This window comes from Oreochromis niloticus, linkage group LG22 (assembly GCF_001858045.2).
Source record: "Oreochromis niloticus isolate F11D_XX linkage group LG22, O_niloticus_UMD_NMBU, whole genome shotgun sequence".
Lineage (NCBI taxonomy): Eukaryota > Metazoa > Chordata > Actinopteri > Cichliformes > Cichlidae > Oreochromis > Oreochromis niloticus.
The window spans coordinates 4,799,838-4,820,905 of NC_031985.2; the positions used below are offsets into that span (position 1 = coordinate 4,799,838).

At 38.8% G+C, this 21,068-nt stretch overlaps 6 gene segments (V, D, J or C); 3 read left to right on the forward strand and 3 right to left on the reverse strand.

The window, feature by feature from the left end:
• The window catches only part of LOC100693210 (Ig kappa-b4 chain C region-like), a 33,500-nt gene extending 16,626 nt beyond the window's left edge, over positions 1-16,874 (reverse strand). The window contains 1 exon segment of the C gene segment in view: positions 16,803-16,874. Coding sequence covers positions 16,803-16,859 — 57 coding nt within the window.
• The window catches only part of LOC102076541 (Ig kappa chain V-V region MOPC 21-like), an 811,057-nt gene that overhangs the window by 430,879 nt on the left and 359,110 nt on the right, over positions 1-21,068 (reverse strand).
• The window catches only part of LOC102076925 (Ig kappa-b4 chain C region-like), a 489,463-nt gene that overhangs the window by 345,590 nt on the left and 122,805 nt on the right, over positions 1-21,068 (reverse strand).
• On the forward strand, positions 6,000-6,519 carry LOC112843404 (Ig kappa chain V region K16-167-like). The segment is given in 2 exon segments: positions 6,000-6,055; positions 6,163-6,519. Coding segments are annotated over 2 exon segments (375 nt in total).
• Positions 12,877-13,380, forward strand: LOC109196600 (Ig kappa chain V region 3381-like). The segment is given in 2 exon segments: positions 12,877-12,933; positions 13,041-13,380. Coding segments are annotated over 2 exon segments (375 nt in total).
• LOC106097047 (Ig kappa chain V region GOM-like) lies at positions 19,235-20,144 on the forward strand. The segment is given in 2 exon segments: positions 19,235-19,404; positions 19,611-20,144. Coding segments are annotated over 2 exon segments (360 nt in total).

The window sequence follows — 21,068 nt, forward strand, 5'->3', positions numbered from 1 at the left end:
TTTTTTTTCTCTCACCCTCTCTCTCTCTTGCACTTTTTTTTCCGCTTCACTCCGCACGCGAGCCTTGTGCTTTGTGCTGGGCAGAGGGGGGAGGGGCGGTAGTTACAGTCGCAGTAGCACAGGAACAGAGCGGGAGGGAGAGAGAGCGAAACAGAGCCAGGGACAACAACGTCACATTAGAAAGGTATAGTAATCATCCACAACTATTTTCAGTTGCGGATGATAAAGGATTCAGAAAGTTTATTCATGCAGGCCCATATGACAGAGAATGTGCATCTTCTTTTTGTTTTCATATTTTAATTTCTATTTAATTGTGTTGTGGTTTGCAGTGTTTTGTGTTGTTTCACTTTAAATTTGTTTAAAAGGAAAATCCTGAAAATTTAAATAGTTAAAAGTTGAAATGTGAATAGTTGGTTTTTGTATTATATGATTTATTACATTTTATGTGGAGTGAATAAATAAAAGTATATTTACGGTGGCCCCTAGAGACAAAGCACGTGCGAACTCTGAAGCAAGTACAAACCCTGAAGCACGTACAAACTCCAAAACACGTAAGAACTCCAAAACACGTAAAAATTCCATAGCACGTACAAACTCCGAAGCAAGTACAAACCCCGAAGCAAGTACAAACTCAGAAGCACGTACAAACTCAGAAGCACGTACAAAACTCCAAAACACGTACAAAACACGACAGAAGTGCTCCAGGATGCTAGGGGCAGTGTTGAGCTTTTGTTAACTAGTGGCTACACAAGCCAGCAAGTACCAACGACCGGATTTGGTGTGTGGTAGTAACAGGTAAATGAACATTTTTTTTAAATTATTTGAATATATATGAGTGCTTGTGTATAAATACACAAACCATACACTTATGCTTTCAATTGTGTAATTTAAGTGATCTAGGTAGCTCTGTTTTGGAAGTTCAGTTAATGCTAGAAATGTGTTTTGGAGTTTGTGCGTGCTTTGTCTCTAGGGGCAACCGTATATATTTATATATAAACATATATAAATAAAACCACTTTTTTTTTACATTAATAATTCCTTTTGTGCATAATTTTATATTATTGTTAATAATTAATTAATTAAAGCAACAAAACAACCTGAAGAGCCGGTTTGGAGCCGAAAGAGCCGGCTCTTTTTAGTGAGCCGAGCCGAAAGAGCCGGTTCTCTAAAAAGAGCCGGAAATCCCATCACTACTTCACTCCATGTAGGTGATCTTATCTCCATTTGTTATTCAGGTGCCTGGATAGGCAGCATATCATTCGGAATGGTAACTGGCTCGTAACTCCGATCCTCCGAGTAAGTTTTCCTCAGATGATCTTCCAGGTCTTTTATGGGCACTTGGAGGCACCCGCTCTTCGACAAAAAGGCCCTTAACAAAGTTGTATGGGTTACTGTAGAAAAGGGTCCTTGTACGTTCTTTCTTCTTACGTTGTCGTCTGAGGTGTTCTGCTCTTTGCAGCTTAGTAAGTTGTTGCTTTATTTCCTCCTGCAGGGCACTAAGTCCCTCCCTTTCTGTCTCATTGGCCCTCCTCCACTGTTTCCTCAGTTGTCTTCTCTCCTTCTCTAATCTATCAATTTCCCGCTGTCTCCTGGACATTAACTGGTTTAAAGGGTCTTTCTGCTGTCTATGACTCTTCTTTTTTACCCCAAACCGCTCAACCCCATAGCTGTAGATGATGGTTCCCAGGTTCTCCAGCTTCCTTTCAACTGGACCCAATTGTTGATCTAGTATAAGAGCCAGTTCCGAGTCAAAGGTTTCCCACTCCCTTTTCTCACTGTATCTGGGCCACAGAATCTGATCTTTTCTACCTTCCATCTTCCTTTCCCTTGGTGAAGTGGTTGGCTAGAGTCAGTGTTGGAAGATTCTGTTGGCTGTTTCTAGATGGGCTCTGGGCTGGAACATGGTGTTGATTGTGGCTGGCTTATATCTATACACAAATGTGTTGCCAGCATTTGGTGTCTCGATTCCAAACTAGGGGCTAATATTAAACGGCTGGGCCCTGAGCTAGAATCTAATATTGGGTGTGGCTGGCTAAGCTCTGGACTGGGAGCTGCTACTGGCTGGATTTGTAGGCATTTGCAGGCAAGTTGGCATACCGCCCCGTCCTGCCTCGTCTGGAATAAAAGAACTTTTTATGAATCAGATCATTTTGCAAATCTCTCCAAATGCTGGTATAATTGTGGTAGAGTATTTAAAATAAAACTTGGTCTTGACCTTTGAACTCACGCTGGGTCCAGAGCCATCTCTCAAATATTCTCTCAGACGATCAACAATCAACCTCAGAAACATAACACAACTAAAAGTTGGTGTGAAACTTTGATCAAATCAAGTTTACAGCAGATGAAAAAGATTTTGAAATGTGGAGATTTTTTCAACTTCCAGTGTGAATTTCCAGAGTGTGTGATTACTAGGCGTTGGTTTCAATAATCAATTTTTCTGATTAAAAGGAATTTTACCTTGAATAAAGCAACATTAAAATCCTGAATTGTCCTGAGGCCGACCAAATGTATTTTGTTAGAAATGCCAGAATCTCAGGTTAACCCTCTGGGGTCCAGGGTATAATTGCCCGTTTTTGACTACTTTTGATTTTACGTCTATATTTCACCTTTAAAATATGTTTTTCTTGCCTTGTTTGGTATCATTATTTTCAGCACAACCTCAAATATCTGAAATTTGAGTTATTTTTTCACTTTGGTATACTATATTAGCACAGTTGATCTAAATTCAGACAAAAAATTCAGGCCTGGTTGCCTAAGTTGAGGTCAACTAAGGTTCAGAGAGACACATATACAGAGTTTCAGTTGTGCTGGCCTTCTGTCTAGTGGAAAGGTTACAAGGTGTAGCTGATGAAGTGAAGGGTGAAACAAAGGGCAGCAGAAGCTGACATATACATACACACATATTAGATAGACTCCTTTGAGTAGGTAAGAGTTTAATCATGTTTTGCTTGCTATGGCTACAAAGTGGGGTGCGTATGTGTTAGTCTGTTCCAGGAAGTACACCAGATGTCCCAGAGATAAGCGACAGCGGAGACGAGCTGAGGGGAAGCACCTGGCTTCGACGCGAAGACAATGTTCTTTTTAAAAACTGTGTTCAAAGTTAACTGAACGTTTGTGGTTTTGAGTTGACGTATGCTGTATTGAGTCTGCCTGACAACAGAAACCCTATAAAGCCTTTGTCTGACTATTGTGAGTTAGTTCAAAGCTGATTGGGCTGTTGAACTCCACATGTGTTCATTAAAATGCCGTCTAATTACACCCGGCTGGATCTGTGGTTATTTTGAATTCCTCCTCAAGATCTGAACCCTAACATTTGGGGGCATCGTCCGGTGAGAGGGGGATTTGTTTGAGGTGTAGACGGAGAGATCCGGGGTCCGTGGTGATTAGACGGGCAGATACGAGTCAGTGGTTGGAAGTGAGTGACAAGCCGGCTTATACAAAGGTAAGACACTACCTGTTGAACTGAATTTCCAAAAGGTGTCAAATTGGAGATGACAAATTAAAGTCTACTCACTGAAAATTACTGGTGAATGTCTGTTTTGATTTTGGTGAAAATCTTCAGAGAATTAAAAGCGGTTGGAGCCGCTGAAAGAATTAAAAGCGGTTGGAGCCGCTCAGAGAATTAAAAGCGGTTGGAGCCGCTAAGAGAATTAAAGCAGTTGGAGCTGCTAATTTAGTGTGGTAGGGAATTTGGTTATTTTGTGGGTTGGAGCCCAATTGGTCATCGACTCTATCTTGTGATGGTCATTTTGTGGGTTGGAGCCCCCATGTCCACAAGGATAGGTCTGCCTGATTCTTACTCCTGTTTGGGAGTGTAGATGGTTGGTTCAAATTATTCTAAATTCTTCTAGAACGACAGCGGCGTCTGTTAAGAAGCGCATTTTCTCGGAGGTAACGCTCCCTCCTAGGTAAAGACGTTTACCTTTGACCTAGCGGTGACTAGGGGTAGTACGGTACGACAAACCGGGAAGAACTGGGGAAACTTCAAAATTGCTAGAGGTTGGAGCCTCTATCTGTGCTTTTTTGGCTACCTGTAAATTAAGTTAGGGCTAGAAATGTGGACGGAACGGTTGGAGCTGGTCCGGTGAATTGGTCGCAAAAAAGTCAGGGACTTTATCGGTTGGAGCCGTTATGTGAAAATTATCAAAATTTGTAGGAGCTAAGAGGCCTAAAATCTGTGCAGTTGTAATTAAAAGACGTCTTTTGTAACATAAAATGAGAGATCTTTGTGTGAGAGAAGTCTCTGTGTCATCAGTGCACATACTGATGGTGTGTGTGTTCATGTAAATGAGGCAGCTGCTGCGGAGCGCATGAGATGATTGTTGCTTTCGGTTTCGTGGCATCTAGCTTGATAACTATTGTTTGTAGATGTTCTTAAATGCCTGTGACTGAGATGCTGGTTTTGCTTATTAGAATTGTATAAATACAGTTTGAATATATTAGTGTGGATGTACAGTAATTAATTGAATTTTGATAGATGTATATATGTTGAGCCATAAATGGTGGTGTGTTTTATTTTTAGTTATGTGTGTGTGGTGAGAAGCTGTGAGGATGATGAGAGGTTTCAGTTTTTTCCTTTTTCTTTTTGACTTGCTCTTTCTGATCATGGAAGGCATGTCCAAAATACTCGTATGAAAGCTTATTTGGTGTGATTTTAACTGTGTGAATGCTGTCAGTATTTGATTTGAGTGACTCTGCGTGATTTGTCTGAGTTAGTGAAAAAGATGAGGTTTGGGAGAAAAGGCAGGGTGTGTGAGACGATCCATGTCTGAAAGAGGTTAGAACATTTAAAAGTGTGTATGGAATATATTTCTTTTGTGATGTAAAGTAGGATGTTTTAAAGTTTGAAAGTGCTTTTAATTCAAGAAATGCATGAGTGATGGTATGAGAGGTTGAGCTTCTTTTTCTCTCAGTTCAAAAACACAGGGGTATATACACTTGGTACACCCACTTAAGAAATTATTGTGTGACTGATGCTACAAAACTGACCTAAAGAATGGTGATGTGTGGAGGAGTGTTAATTGTTTGGATGTTTGAAAGAGCTCTATCTAAATGTGTGTGAGTGGAATGAAGGTGTCAAGATTTAGCAGAATTACTGATTGTTTGTAGACTGTGAAATTCAAAGGGAGACAGAGTCTGCCTGTTGCCTGCAGAAAGTCTCTGCAGAGTCTGCAGAAACAGGAAATGTGTGTCTGGGACAGGAAACGCATGCCCATATATGGTAACTGAGTGTGTAAAGAAAGAGCACAGAGAGACGTACGAGTTAAATCTCTAGGTATATGAAGCAAATGGAGGCTTTAAAAAAAAAAAAAAGGAAGCGAAAAGGATATTAACTGTATGCTTTAGTGTGCCAATACAGGTGGACTTCTCTCAACATTGAACTTTGAGTAACCGGCAAGAAGGAATAGAGGAACAATTGGGAAAAACAGGCCACTTTTTGGCTAAAATTTTATAGCTTCACCTGTCACTTTGTCCTTGACCCTGAGAAGAAGTTCAAAGGACAGTCATTCTCCTGATGAAGACCGACAGAACATCGTTCAGGACTGTGACGGCTTGGGGGAAGAAACTGTTTCGCAGTCTGGCAGTGAGGGCCCGAATGCTACAGTACCTCGTGCCAGAAGGAAGCAGGGTGAAGAGTGTGTGTGAGGGGTGTGTGGGGTCCTCCATAATGCTGGTGGCTGCTGATGTGAGATCTAAAGGAACACTTCGCCTCGAAAATCAGGTCAGAATTAAGCAAATCAGCATTCACCTTCTTAATTATGCTCCACAAAACATGCTATGACGTATATCTCATTATAATCATGAAATTATTTATTCATTGATAAACATGATCCAAGTCTCTGTGTGAGTCAGTCAGATGATTTCCATAGAGAGGCACTTTGCATCAGCAGCACCATGCTCCAGTGCTCTGGGAGAGTTTATAGTCCTGAGAGTTGAACACTGGATGACTGACAGCTGTCCTTCATCACAACAGAAGCCAGAGAAATCCTCCTCATCAAAAACATGACTTTGATCTGCGTCCTCATCTGGACTCTCCTCTGCTGCTGCTTCACAGGTAAAGTCCAGAGAATCAAACTCCTCTCCTCTATCAACATCTGTCCCTCTGAAATGAAGCCCACAAAACCATGAAGCTGCTTTATGTTTTTGTCTCTGTATCCTCAGAGTCCAGAGGACAGATCACAGTGACTCAGTCTGGAGCAGTGAGCTCTGCTGTGGGAGGATCTGTGAACATGAAGTGTAGGACCAGTCAGGATGTTTATAGCTCCAACTGTTTAGCCTGGTACCAACAGAAAGATGGAGAAGTTCCTAAACTGCTCATTACCTATGCTAGCACTCGAGTATCAGGGATTCCAGCTCGTTTTACAGGCAGTGGATCAAACTCTGACTTCACTCTGACCATCAGTGGAGTCCAGGCTGAAGATGCAGCAGTTTATTACTGTCAGAGTGCTCATGTTATCAACAGTCAGTATGTGTTCACACAGTGAAAAACAGTCCTACAAAAACCTCCCTCAGTCAGACTGAACAGAAACTGAACTGACTGCTGCAGCTGGAAGATACTGCAGAGACTGATACAGTTCACTGAGGACACACACACACACACACACACACACACACACACACAAAAGCTATAGTGAAACAATATTTCCCAACATAATTACTGGATTGTCCCATTAGCAGCAGGTTCTCTAACTATTGCAAACAAGATCTTAATAACATCTAAAACTAGACAGCGTTGTTTGAAATGTGGAATGAAACTGTCATTTTAATAAGTCACTAACTTTAAGCTGATATTCATGTCTAAAGTTGTTTTAGTAGTTAACTGATAAGACTGAGTTTGTGTACCTGGCCAAAAAATAAATATGTATTTAGTGTAAGAATGAATAAGATTTGTTTTACAGACTTCACTCTTCACTTGGTGGTGACTTGACTATATTATGACTCTTGTTATTTTACAGGAGATGAAAAAGTGTGTCTGTGTTTTGTCAGGCTTGTCAGTATTCATTGCTCATCTGCCTTCACACACATATGACCTTGAGTGAAATCTCCTTCTTAATCCAGAGGGTTTACTATGATGTCAGCCCACCCTCTGCAACTATAACAGCTTCAACTCTCCTGGGAAGCCTTGCCACCAGGTTTAGGAGCAGGGCCGGCTCTACGCTGGGGCAAGAGGGGGCCACACCCTTTAAGCCAAGCTTTTAGAAGTTGAGAAAAAAAATAATAGATTGCCCAGATAGCAAGGAAACATTGAAACAATGTTGAGTCAATATCAGGCGACGTCATTGAAGCAACGTTGAAGTGTGACGTTGACCCAACGTCACTCTTGCACCCATTTTTAACGTTGAAACAACGTCAGGTTTTGATGTTGAATCAATGTTGAAACCTGACATTGATTCGACGTTATATTTTCGAATACTGTTGACATTGAAACAATGTCAGATTCTGATATTGAAACACTGTTGAGCTATGGTATTGATTTTCCACCTCTTTTGCACAGTTGCTTTTTATTGAAAAAAAACAAAAAAACAAAAAAGGTCAATAGACATGTATCATTTGCAAACTACTTTATTAAAAGACAAAGTTTCCTATTTACATTTCTATGTTTCACGTCACTTTTTATTATTTACTCCGGGATGGGGATGGATGACGTGCGTCCTGCGCGCCACCCGTACGATCTGGAGCATATCTGAGCCATTTCTGGACTGCTTAAGCAAAGACCAACTCAGACATAGAGTTCGCCCCTACCTGCTGTGCCAGGCCATCTAGGACAAAAATAGACACACACACAAAAAAAACAAAGACAAAAAAAGGGAATTAGAGCACATGAATAAGCTCTTGTTAATTGTCTTCAGCAGGGAGAAAGTATGTAAACTCCTAGGCTGATAAACATGAAAGTCACCAGGCGGAAATCAGCAAACTGCCGCATTTGATTCCCAAAGAGCTATAAGCTGAAAATGTGATATGTCTTAGCATGGTGTGCCGTGTATCCTTTTTAAAAAAAAAAGAAAAAAGAAAACATGGGGTCCTCGGGCTGTACAAAGTGTACAACCCGAGGACAAAACAAGCCGAAGACCAAAGACTCCATCTCCAGATTAACCGGACATGAAAGTCTTGTTATTAAGAAAGACAAAGTAATATAGCAAAAAACAGACATAGGAAATGTGAAACGCACCCAGCACATCAATTGATCCCTTTATTGTTCACTTTAGGCTCATAAAACTACAATAAACGGTAAAACTTACCAAATATGCATCTGCACAGCGCTGTCTCTTTAAATGCCCTTTTTTGCTTTGTCTGGTCCTTGGTTTTTTTCCCCTGCCCAGTTGAGTACAGAGGCCAGCTCCTTTGTAATGGCATAAACCATTATACGGCGGACTCGCACCTCCAGTGTGGTCCAGCAGCACCAATCAACGCAAAGCGTCTCACCTATAGACACATTTTATGAGATGGAATTAGAGTGTCTCATGTCTTAAATGTGTATGCAAGTGCTTGTGTGTTTACTTCATGTAATTGATGATAGAAACATGTCATTTAGTTTTCCCTAAAGCCTGATTTTCAAGTCATACAAAGAATAAACCAAAGTACTGGCAGTACAATGTATTTCTATTCCCTTTTGTTGGATATTCATTTGTTAGTTCTTGTAACTGCTAAAAGAGTTTACTAGTTTTTGCCTGTCACATATATTTGTTATACCATGTAAACTGTGAAATTCCAAGATTTTCAAACTTGCCTTGTAATAGTGGCCTCACAGAGTCTCTGGAATCTGCAGGAAAAAAAAAAAAATCACAACAAGATGACATTCAGGAGTATAAATTGGGGGGGGGGTTTAGATAAGAGTACAATGACATTGTGATGCAGCTTTAAAGCTTTTTTAAAAGCATACCATCTATAGGGAAGACATCAGACTGCATGCTGGCGAGATCGCAAAGCTGTGTCGGCTTGTGCCGGAGTGGCGAAAGGTGCCGGAAGCTGGGTGTGGCATTATGATGGTTGCTATCAGTGGGCTGGGGGGCAGACTGGAGTGATGAGGGCTGTTTAGAAAAAGATAATTTTTTAAGTATTTAAGAATACAGACAACTTGTCAAAAAAGTTTCCTCGTGTCAGACACAGATATGTACACAGACACTAGACAGTATTATATTACCTGGTATTTTCACTCGAGGGGCCTGGGGAAACCGTTTTTTTGTAGGCTGCTCATCCTCTGAGTCCGTATATGTGTACAGGGGATTTGGTCTAAAGAAAAGAAATTAAAAACGGTCTTAAGTAATTGTAAATATGCTTTTGGCATATTGTTTCCTAAAGTTAGTTTGATTTCTAACAACACACACAGGAAACAGACGTGCAAGAAGGTACAGTATACAATGAATTTTTGAAGTGCACAAGTGTACACGACTTTGCATTTTTAAAAAGTTTACAAACTTCCACTTTTTGGACTATATTATGTGGTGATATTGCAGTATGCAAGCACCACAGATATGTATAAAAGACAAGATCATAAATTCTTAACAATCAAAGATATGTTTGTGAATAAAAAGGTTTTACTTGTGCTTTCTTTTAAGACTGGTCTTCTTCGGACTGAAGGTCAGATCACAGCGTTCACGTGGATATCTCTGAAGACTGCGTTCTGCTTAGTGAAATGTGCCTGGAAATACAAACACAATGTACGGCCAGACATACATTACGTGTGGACAAAAGGTGCAAACGCATAGAAAAATCAGCGTTTTCAAAAATACGCTGGTACGTGTGGACGTAGCCTTATTCATTATTCAAGGCACAAACGGAAAGTCATGTACGCGTGCAACGTAAAGTTAGGTCAGCGTGCAACGTACAGTCACGTGGGCATTCAAACTGAGTCTAAAGTTTTCGTGTGCGAATTGAAGCGAGTGCTCTCCAATCATCAAAAGTAACAAAGTCATTGAACACGTTTATACAGTTAACTTTACGTTTATCAATCATATATCACAGATTTAGAATTTTTTGTAGTACTAAGCAACTACAGAGCGAAAGTCTGGGTCAAGCGCCGAGGCGACGGCAAGAACAAAGGAAACCTCGAAGCGTTAAAGCTAGCTTTGTAAGGGAATATAACGAAGAAATTATGAAACAAAAATGTTTTCTTTGTTGATATACTTTGTTCGCAGTGCAATTTATTTGTTGCCGGATTGTAAGAAGTAGACACAATTTCGGGCTCCCACATTTTGTGGGAGCAACGTAAATAACAGTAAAAAACTTGTTAATGTACAACATTAACGAGTTTTTTACTGTTATTCAAATGCAAACATGGAAATAACGAGTAGGAAAAAAAAAATCATTCATTCTTACCTTATACTAATCGTGGTGCAGGCCAGTGCAGTGCATGCCCTGATGCCTTCTCCGGTCAATTCCGCTGAGAGTAAATCAAATGTCCCGCTCTACTGTAGAAGACAATGAATACCTGGGGGGATGTACCAATGTGAGAGGGGTGCTGCGGAATAGTCCAAGTGATCGCTGCTTTAATTTCCCGGTCAACTATACATAAATTGCACGTAGACACGATTTTTTAAAGCTGGTGAACTAGACCAAGTCATTGATAACAAATGAACAATAAATCTACTTTCTCTGGTACTTTATACCCGATCAGTTGCAATGCAATTTAATGCTCAACTACAAATCGATGGTTTTTGATGGTGACCGGAGCCGAATGATTGTCAACTATAAATAGACGTTTTCTCGACGTTGTTGTTGTCACCTGGTCGACTATAAATAGATCAAATATCAATGACAAAAAAACAACGGTGAATCAACATCGTTACAACGTCTCTATAGTAAGACCGTCGGTTTACCACAGTATTTCAATGTTGTTACAACATTGGCATTTCAACCCCGACCATATACGACGGTTCGGATGAAAAATCAACATAGATTCAATGTCGTCTTGCTATCTGGGTGCCCACAAATTGAATATCGACAAGATTTACTACAGTAAATTTCCCTGAAAAGGGCACAAATGAGATGATAGGTTTCACGTATTGTTCGCTCTTTCACTCCGTGTCCTGTTTGTGCGCAGGCTCACACAGCACTCGGCAGAGAACAGCCACTCACCCTCCCCCCAGCTAAACATCTAATCACTGTTAGTATGTAAATAACCCGTGTCAGGTTTTTCAGTAGGCAGGGCAGAGCAAATGTAACCAGCTAATTTCTGTTGTCAAAATTATAATGACTGTAACTGATAGTGAATTATTTTAATGTTCTTCATTGTATTTGTTAGAAATATATATTTTTAAATTTTCCTTTAATTGAAGGACTTTTTGTGAAACTTGGTGGAGCAGAAGTAATGTTGAGAATAGACTCATTTTTAGCGACACAAAGCAAGCAAAGCACGGGTGCACCGCGGGTTTTGCTGTGATGTTCCTAAATGTAATTGCCTTTATTCAAATTAGCTCTCATGAGGACGATGCTGAGCGATCCTGTTGGGAAACTTGGAATAAATCATCTGAACAAACAACTTGTCCACGTGGTGGCTGATGGAGTAACAGTGACTCGTGAGATTATTAACAACTGAAAAATACATCTATATTTGTACAGTCAGTGAGGGACTAGGCCATTGTTCTTCTTACAGTTTCAGTCTGGTAGAGTGTTTCTTTCTCAATCTCACAAGCACCACTGTGAGCCTGTCTGCTGCACAAAGCCGACTCGAGGATCTGTGTCAGTAAGACCCAACACAAAGCCCCGCCCAGTTTTCAACTCTGCAACCAACAGTTTCCTCGTTTCATACAATGATGTCATCACAGCGATTTTAGTAAAGATTATTTACTTTTGTTACATAATAGAAAGAGGAATTTGCTAATCTTGGCCCACGAAAAATCCATAACAAATAACTTGGATATGGATAAATCTGTAAGAGTTTTTGGAAAGGGAAACAGGAGACTGTTGTTGTAGAGTGAATTAAGGAGAAAGGAGAGTTGAGCTGTACAGCTGCAAACAGAGTTGAGTTCCTTACAAAACAAATAAGCTTAAAACAAGACAAAAGCTGTTGTGTTCTACAAATTAATTTGAGAATTGTAGGAAAAGACATGGTGAATTGCTTTTTTTAATAACTTGGCCTACCCTTTTTAGTTTTGTTAATATTGGCAGTAGTGAGAAGTGCTATTGTTGGGTTTGAATATTTTTAAAATAGGCCATCCAACTCAGGTAAATGTCATGTTTTTAGTTGTTAGAATCTGATGAGCAACATTTTATTTTACTTTTTGTTGTTTTCATTTTCTGTTTTGAGGCAGGCAAACCCCCTGATGACGTTAAAGTGGCATTTCCTCAGGGGGGAAAACTGAAAGTGCAATCAATTACATGACAAACAAAGTTATCCAGAGCAGAAAACTCATCACTCTAGAGAACACGTCTACACTGCCCTTGAGTCTGAGCTGCAGAGACCGATACAGTTCACTGAGGACGGACAAACACACACACACACACACACACAAACACACATGCACTATAAGATAAAACATGTAAGAGTGTAACACAGTCTGGACTCGCACAGTTAAGACAATCTAAAGACCTGTACAATAATAATAATTCGCTTTTACATATTTTTCTCAATAGAAGGAATTATCTAAGGAATAATGATCAGTCAGTGATTTGTCAATAATGGAATTTGAATCACTAAATTCTTATCAATTCGCATCTTTAATTTTGAATCAACTTTTCAGGCAGTTTTTAGGATATCTTGATAATAACAAATTACAGTATTCCAGAGTCAGTCAGATGATTTCCATAGAGAGCCACTTTGCATCAGCAGCACCATGCTCCAGTGCTCTGGGAGAGTTTATAGTCCTGAGAGTTGAACACTGGATGACTGACAGCTGTCCTTCATCACAACAGAAGCCACAGAAATCCTCCTCATCAAAAACATGACTTTGATCTGCGTCCTCATCTGGACTCTCCTCTGCTGCTGCTTCACAGGTAAAGTCCAGAGAATCAAACTCCTCTCCTCTATCAACATCTGTCCCTCTGAAATGAAGCCCACAAAACCATGAAGCTGCTTTATGTTTTTGTCTCTGTATCCTCAGAGTCCAGAGGACAGATCACAGTGACTCAGCCTGGAGCAGTGAGCTCTGCTGTGGGAGGAACTGTGAGCATCAAGTGTAGGACCAGTCAGAATGTTCATGGCAACAACTATTTACACTGGTACCAACAGAAAGATGGAGGAGTTCCTAAACTGCTCATTTACTATGCTAGCACTCGAGTATCAGGGATTCCAGCTCGTTTTACAGGCAGTGGATCAAACTCTGACTTCACTCTGACCATCAGTGGAGTCCAGGCTGAAGATGCAGCAGTTTATTACTGTCAGAGTTTTCATGTTATCAACAGTCAGTATGTGTTCACACAGTGAAAAACAGTCGTACAAAAACCTCCCTCAGTCAGACTGAACAGAAACTGAACTGACTGCTGCAGCTGGAAGATACTGCAGAGACTGATACAGTTCACTGAGGACACACACACACACACACACACACACACTTTACCATATTCTCCATGTTCTTAAAAGCAATCATCAAATGATTTCAATATTTTAAATCCTGTTACAATTTCCATGAATGAATGAATCTCCACAAAATTAAAGACAGTCTTTCTACAATCTTCTACAGTGTTTGTACAACTCATCCACTTAACACACCGTTTACTGCAACAGCTACACCCTTCTTGCACATGTTCTTTTTCAGCTATTTATTAATAAGTGACTTTTATGTATATATATGCCTGTATATATTGTGCTATTCTTAGTTAGTGTCTCTGTTAATGTTTGTTCATAATGGAGCACTGTAACGAAAAATAATTTCCCCTAGGGATCAATAAAGTATTCTGATTCTGATGATTCTGATTCTGATTAATGGATAGTCCAAAGACAGCAATACAAAACATGAGTGACCAACTAACCCTACTATACCAACATGAACACGCAAAACCTATAAAATTCGAATAATGTACATTTTAAAGATGGATTTATCTCATTAATTGTTCTTTTTCGTATTTCCAGTTTCATCAGCAGAAATCATCCTGACTCAGACTGCTATAGTTCAGTCTGTTGTTCCAGGACAGTCTGTCTCTATCAGATGTAAAGCCAGTTCAGGTGTTAGTGATGACATTGCGTGGTATCTTCAGAAATCTGGGGAAGCTCCCAAACTGCTGATTCATGATGCTACCTCCTGTCAGTCTGGAGCTGACTTCACTCTGACCATCAGTGGAGTTCAGGCTGAAGATGTAGGAGTTTATTACTGTCAGCAGCATCACAACTACCCACTCACACAGTGAAACAACACTGTACAAAAACCTCCCTCAGCTGGAGAGGAACTAAGAAGAAGAAAATCTGAATGAGCAGCTGCTCAGAGACATAAACTATTTCATCATTTAATAATAGCTTCAATTAAACAATTTGCAGTTATTTGATTTTAAATATTTTTATGTTCAGTTTTATCACATCAAATCAGAACAACAGTTACTTTAAGATTTTTATATTTTAGGTAAAGACCCTACAATAATGTTCAGTGAATTGCCCGAAAAACAGTGAATTTTGGTATAAACCATTAAAAAAATGTATGACTACTATATCACTGGTTTATAGAAAATAACCCCAAATATTAAGCTTTTGATAAAATGAGACCAGACTGTTTTGTGAGAGTTTTTAGTTTTACATTATTAATGAACTTTGATTTTGCCATTATTTATCATTTCTAGTCTTCTGGTTTCTGTCTCTGTGTTCCCTAGTTGCTGTGCCTCATCTGTCAGCTGTATCCCTTTGTCAAGTCTGTGTCTCTGTGTTATGTTTCCTGTTTTACTTTGAAAGTCTGTGTCTAATGTTAATGTGTCTGGTTTTGCTGTCTCACTAGCCCTGATTTGTCCCGGCTGTGTTTCCCTCCTGTTTCCCATTTCCTGATTGCTCCTCTGTGTATTTAAGCCCTGTGTTTACTCTGGTCTGAGTTGTGATCTTTCTCTCATGTGTGTGTTCTCTCTGCCTGCCTACATTCAAGTTCAGCATTAAAGCTGTTTTGAGTTCATGTTTTTTCCTCTGTGTGTCTGCACATTGGGTCCACCAATCCTGCCTGCACACAGCTCATGACATACTTAAGTGGAGATGACATATAAGACGTCATGTCATCTGTGTGAGTGTGTGTAATAAAAACAGGTGAAATAACTGTATCAAGACTAGAAATTATGAAGAGGAAATAGCTAATATACCATCAACCTGGCTCCTATTTCTTTAAAAGTATATTAAATTTGGAAATAACAATATAGTCAATCTTTTCAAATTATATAACACTTGGGTTTTTTTTGGTTTTTTTTGGTTGGACTTATTAAATGTTTCTATTTTAAGGTGTATTTGTTAAACTCGAGTACTCAAAGACCATGTTTACTCATTAGATTTTTATTCTTTTTAGAACAGATCATACATACAAAAGGATGAATGTAGAGGCATTTGTTATGATTTTTGTATTTATGAAATGGAACAATTTTTATTGTTTTGTTTTTTTTTAAATATGAGAAGTAGAAGTAACAAGGAAACAAAGGATATTACAGCACATAAGCAAAGAGCAGTACCACAAGAAAAACAGCAACAAAGACTCAGTAAGAAAATATTACAATTTAATGTGTTTATTTTTTAAATCTGCAAACACAAAGAAACAGAGACAGAAAAAAAAAACGGCATCAAAGACTGTGATTGACATCAGGACTGGGAACACTGGTCTCTCCTCAGTATCTCTGAGACCAGAGTCTGGGAGCCCTGGGTGGCCTCACAGGTCACAGAGCCCACCTTCCCCCACTGGTCTGCAGTGAGCGTCAGGGTGCTGCTCCAGCTGTAGAGGCCGTCATTCTGCAGCACTCCAGGAGTCCTGCTCTCCTCCCCTCTGATGCTGCTGCTGCCACTGCTGTCGCTCGTCTTCCAGGACAGACTCCAGTCTGAGGGGAAGCCCTTGTTGGCCACACACATGAGCGTGGCCTTTCCCTGCTGCAGCTCCTCACTGGAAGGACCCAACACCTCCAGGGCAGGGCGGGTATCACCTAGGAAACACCAATCAGCTTAGAGGACAGGAACCACAATTTGATTTTCTCCGTTAAGAAGTTTCTGTCAGGTGTTTTTTCTCAGTCATTAACTCACACATTGTTTCACTTCCCTTTAAGAAACCTCTCATGCATATCAGCACAGAGAGAATCATCACACAGTTTGACCTGAAATATGTTCAAACTACACTGGAAATAAAAGAAGCAGATGTGGAAACATTTACAGCATAAGTTTGGCTTTAAAATGATTAAAGTCTGAATCATGGATGACTGAAGAAATGAGTGGACACAAGCACAGAGCAGCTACTCATTGCTATAAAATGTTCATCCTTAAAGGTTTTATTAACAAAGTCACAGAATAGAAAAGTAATACTCAAAGAATCTTTGACACAGTAATAAGATAAGAATAAGATTCTTTCAGAATCATATCTATATCTATATAGATAGATAGATATATATTTTTTTTTTTGGTAAACAAAGAAAACTTAAATTTTTCCAAATCACAGTTGATGTTGTGGAAATTCTAAAACTAATAACAGGATGATGAACTTGTTTCTTGTCTATAATAAAAGTTATTTCTGTTTCACTTTGACAGAAGTAGAGAGAAAAAAAATATTAATGTTGCAGAGCTAAACTTAATTAGCCCTGTCAAAGAGGGCAAACATCTACCCTGAATCTATTTAAAATAATTAAACTGTGTTTATTATTAAATATTAGATTTTTTCTTTACTTGTCAGAATGCTTGAATGACAGAAATTTATTTTTTAACTTACTTCCAACATCCAGTCTGGTTCCTCCACCAAAAGTCCGCCACAGTGATACAAACTCATTGAGGCGCCGTACAAAAACCTCTGACTGTAGAGAGACACGGCTCTCTGACTCTGTCAGACTGAACTAAACCTACAAGCCCTCAAAATACAACTTTATCATCAGAACCAGAAATAATAATTAATACTATGAAGTATCCTAGGCTTTCACTACAAAATGTAATGAGTTTTTGAATACACATTTTAAAAGCTCACTTTGTTTCATACCCCCAAAAATATTATGAACTTATAAAGTAATGAATCATTGACATAAAATGTTTCCTAGTATGCTGAATATTAAAGGAAATATATATATATATATATTTAAAAAAGCTCTAAGTTTGACTTACTTCCAAATTCCAGCCTGGTTCCTCCACCGAACGTGCACCACGGTGATACAAACTCATTGAGCCGCCGTACAAAAACCTCTGACTGTAGAGAGACACGGCTCTCTGACTCTGAAACAAACAAACTCAACAAATTAATTCACTCCTTCCTTTTCAGTTTTACCAACTGATCTGAAAAATGAAATTATTGCAGTGTTACACATTTAAACAACATATATTTTTATTTTGAATATATGAGTTTTGAAAATGGATGAAGTGGAGTTTTTTTGGACTTCTTCCTCTGATGATATCAAATCAATCAATTATGAAATCATCAACTTCAAATGGAATTTTCAACTTGATTTAACATGTGTCAGTATAAACTGAGACCTTTTTGATTCTCAAAAATATTTTTTTTTCATTTTTCACATGTTATACAGTATAGGTTAATTGCAATACATCCATAAATACTGCACTCTCTGTGGCTGCCATATCGCGCCATCGGCCCCTCTGGCCAACACCAGTAGGCGGTAGGGTAAAGTGTCTTGCCCAAGGACACAACGACCAGGACAGAGAGCCCGGGGATCGAACCGGCGACCTTCCGGTTGCAGATACGCTTCCCAACCCCCTGAGCCACGGTCGCCCGTATTAAAGCATTAACTGATCCCCAGTGTCAGGGGCTGAGTCTGTGACCCTGTGTTTTGAGTTCATTTTGTATTTTTGATTTCTTAGGTTATATTAAAATACGTTAAGTTCTTGTGGTGTTATTCTTAGTTAGGGTTTAATTGAAGTTTACCACCTAGGTCTCCGTGTTTTTGAGTCTTTTCCTGTCTTCTGTGTTAGTCTATCATATATTATCATGTCTATGTCTCTCCATGTTTCCTGTTTTTCTTTGAAGAGTCTAGTATTTCCATGTTCATTGTGTTTTGTTTTACTTCCCCTGTGGCATCATTATGTGTATTCCAGTCACTTGTTTTCCCAACTGTTTCCACTTTCCCTGATCACCTCCTGTGGGTATTATGTCTGTTTTCCGTCCCCCACATCACGTCAGGTTAAAAGTACTTATTTCATCATTCTGTTCAGGTCATGTTCATGTTCATGTTTTCTCATCATAGTTTCTTGCATGCTCCTACTCAGAATAATATTCATATCACTTTGTCATAGTTATCAAACTTTAGCTTTTCCCAGTTTAGTTTGTAGTTTTAGTTTACTCCCCCTGTATGCTTTGCCTTGTTTTGTATTCCTGTTTTTGTTTTGTTTTTCCAGCCGTGACACATAGTTCCTCCTGTCATGCTGGAAAAGCTCACTCAACTCAAGATTGAAATGTTTAATGACAGTAGTGATCACTCAGAACAAATATTTGGTTTAAGTCTTCATTTATGAAAAGGATCTACATCTTCCTCTGCATTCTTCAGTAAAATCTTGGCTTTTTTATATTTATTGATATGACACTGACAGCATGAGAAAGCTTTTTAATATTCAACAGCTGGAAAATCTTTGCTCACAAAATCGATTAACTAAAGAAAGAGTCATCTTTAAAAGAGCAAAACAGACAAATAACCTTTTTCTATTTAGTTTTGTTAAACTTAAGGATAGGATCAGAGATGAGAACCTTTTACTCAGAGAGCTGATCAAGACTTCCTGTATTGAGGTGCTGGTCCTGCAGATTGACACTATGTCTTTACTAGGTTATGGATTGACAGTGGTGTGTGGGATTGTATTATCAGGGCTGATACATTTTCAAGAAAGGTAACAATTAATGCATTTATGTATATGTTTCAATAATTATTTATATTCATAACTACCAAAGCATGAGTCATCACACACTCTCTGAAAGTAAATGATGGAAGAAATTGGAAAAGAATAATTGGTCAAGTTTAACCTTTTAAACGCAAATTGATAAAACATTGTGGAGATTTGGATACTTCAGTAAATATACATGTTCCTGTTTTGAAATATTTTTAATTACTAAATGCAAATTGAATAAATAAAAATACGAAGTAAAACAAAAAAGCACTGCACTAACTAAAGAACGAACATGTCATATGACTCAGGATGACATGAAGAGGAAAGATGACTGACTCTGTGTGTTTGCATATGTGTCCTGCCTCTCTGCTCACAGCTGTTAAGAGGCCAGTGTTGATCAGTGGCTGTCCAGGCCTTTCAGAGCCACTCACACACCAGCAGCACAATGATGATGTCACTGACTCTACTGCTGGCCACCCTGGGGCTCCTTGTTCAGGGTGAGACTCTCTGTGAAAACTTTGCTTCAGCATGCAGCCAGGTTCACCACAATGATGTTCTGCTATGATGGAGAAACTCTGAAACAAGGAGCACTGACCTTATTCCATCTGTTCTCCATGTTAAAGAAATGATCCTCTAATGTTTGATCATCTTTCTCTGAGTTCGATTTGTCTCAATAACTCTTCTCTTCTTTTCCTGTTTTCAGGTTCATCAGCAGAAATCATCCTGACTCAGACTCCTAAAGCTCAGTCTGTTGTTCCAGGACAGACTGTCTCTTTCAGATGTAAATCCAGTACAACTATAGGTGATGACATTAACTGGTACCTTCAGAAATCTGGAAAAACTCCTAAACTCCTGATCTATGATACTACAGAGCGTCAGTCTGGAGTTCCAGATCGTTTTCGTGCAACAGCAGTTCAGACTGACTTCACTCTGATCATCAGTGGAGTTCAAACTGAAGATGCTGGAGTTTATTACTGTCAGCAGCACAACAGCTTCCCGTTCACACAGTGATACAACGCCGTACAAAAACCTCAAACAGCTGAAGAGGAACTGATCAACAGCTGTAGTCACACAATATACCATAAAATATAGAATTTTAAATACAGCGACATAACAATCTGATCAGATGGGTTAACATAAACAACACAAATTTTAAACATTTTTTTTTCATATATTTTACATTTGCTATATTAAACCAATGTGTCAAAAGTTTTTAATAAATACTTTTTAAAACTTTCCAACTCTTACCTGCTCTGTGTTTTGACAAAAAAAAGATTTTTTGTTTTTTAAGTTTTCATCTATTTATTTGACATTTAATAATTCAGTACAGAGTCAAATATCAAGCATTTTTAAATGATATAAATGAATCATCACTGGCCTTTGATTAAATATCTCTAGTTTACATTTTTGTGACAAAACATATGACAAAAGTTATGAGTTCAAACGAAATATGCACGACCACAGTTGATTTATTAAATATTAACAGCAGCTGTTTTTTCTAAATCCCTTTATACGTGCTCTTTGATACCAAGACTAAAATATTTTGATTGTTTTGACTTTTTAAATTAAAATATTCAGAGAGAAACGTGAGGAAATAATCTGGATAAAAATAAAATAAAAGTGGATGTGAGAACTTTGTAAACAGTCCTTAAAACATAAAAAATGACCTGTGATGACTGAATTTTTCCTTTAGGAGTAATAATTTAACCACTGTTACTACTGTACATAAAGTTAAATGTTTTGCACATATGAAAGATATTTATTATTTCAAAGTCTTAAAGTAGCCATCTATACAAAGACATTATGGATGAATCTGGAGCGTGACAGTGTTAGAAACTGCAGACTGAAAACAGGAGTGTGAAACAATACTTAAGCTAGGAACTGGGAACACTGGTGTGTGTTGGTTAAGCAGTGATGATAATAATGAAAATGTCTTAGTTTGTCACTTTCAGATGAAAAGCAGACCTGGATCGATTTTCCACATGCAGCAGTCGGAAGAAAGTTATAGTTTAACATCATTGGAAACGTTCAGGCCAAGTTTCTGGCTGACTTATTTACAGCGCCATGTGTCCCTCATCCTCACAAGTGAGCTCTCACTCCTCCCTGAAGACAAGGAATACAGCCCCAAGAGCAATAACATGGCAGATAAAGAGACAGCAGC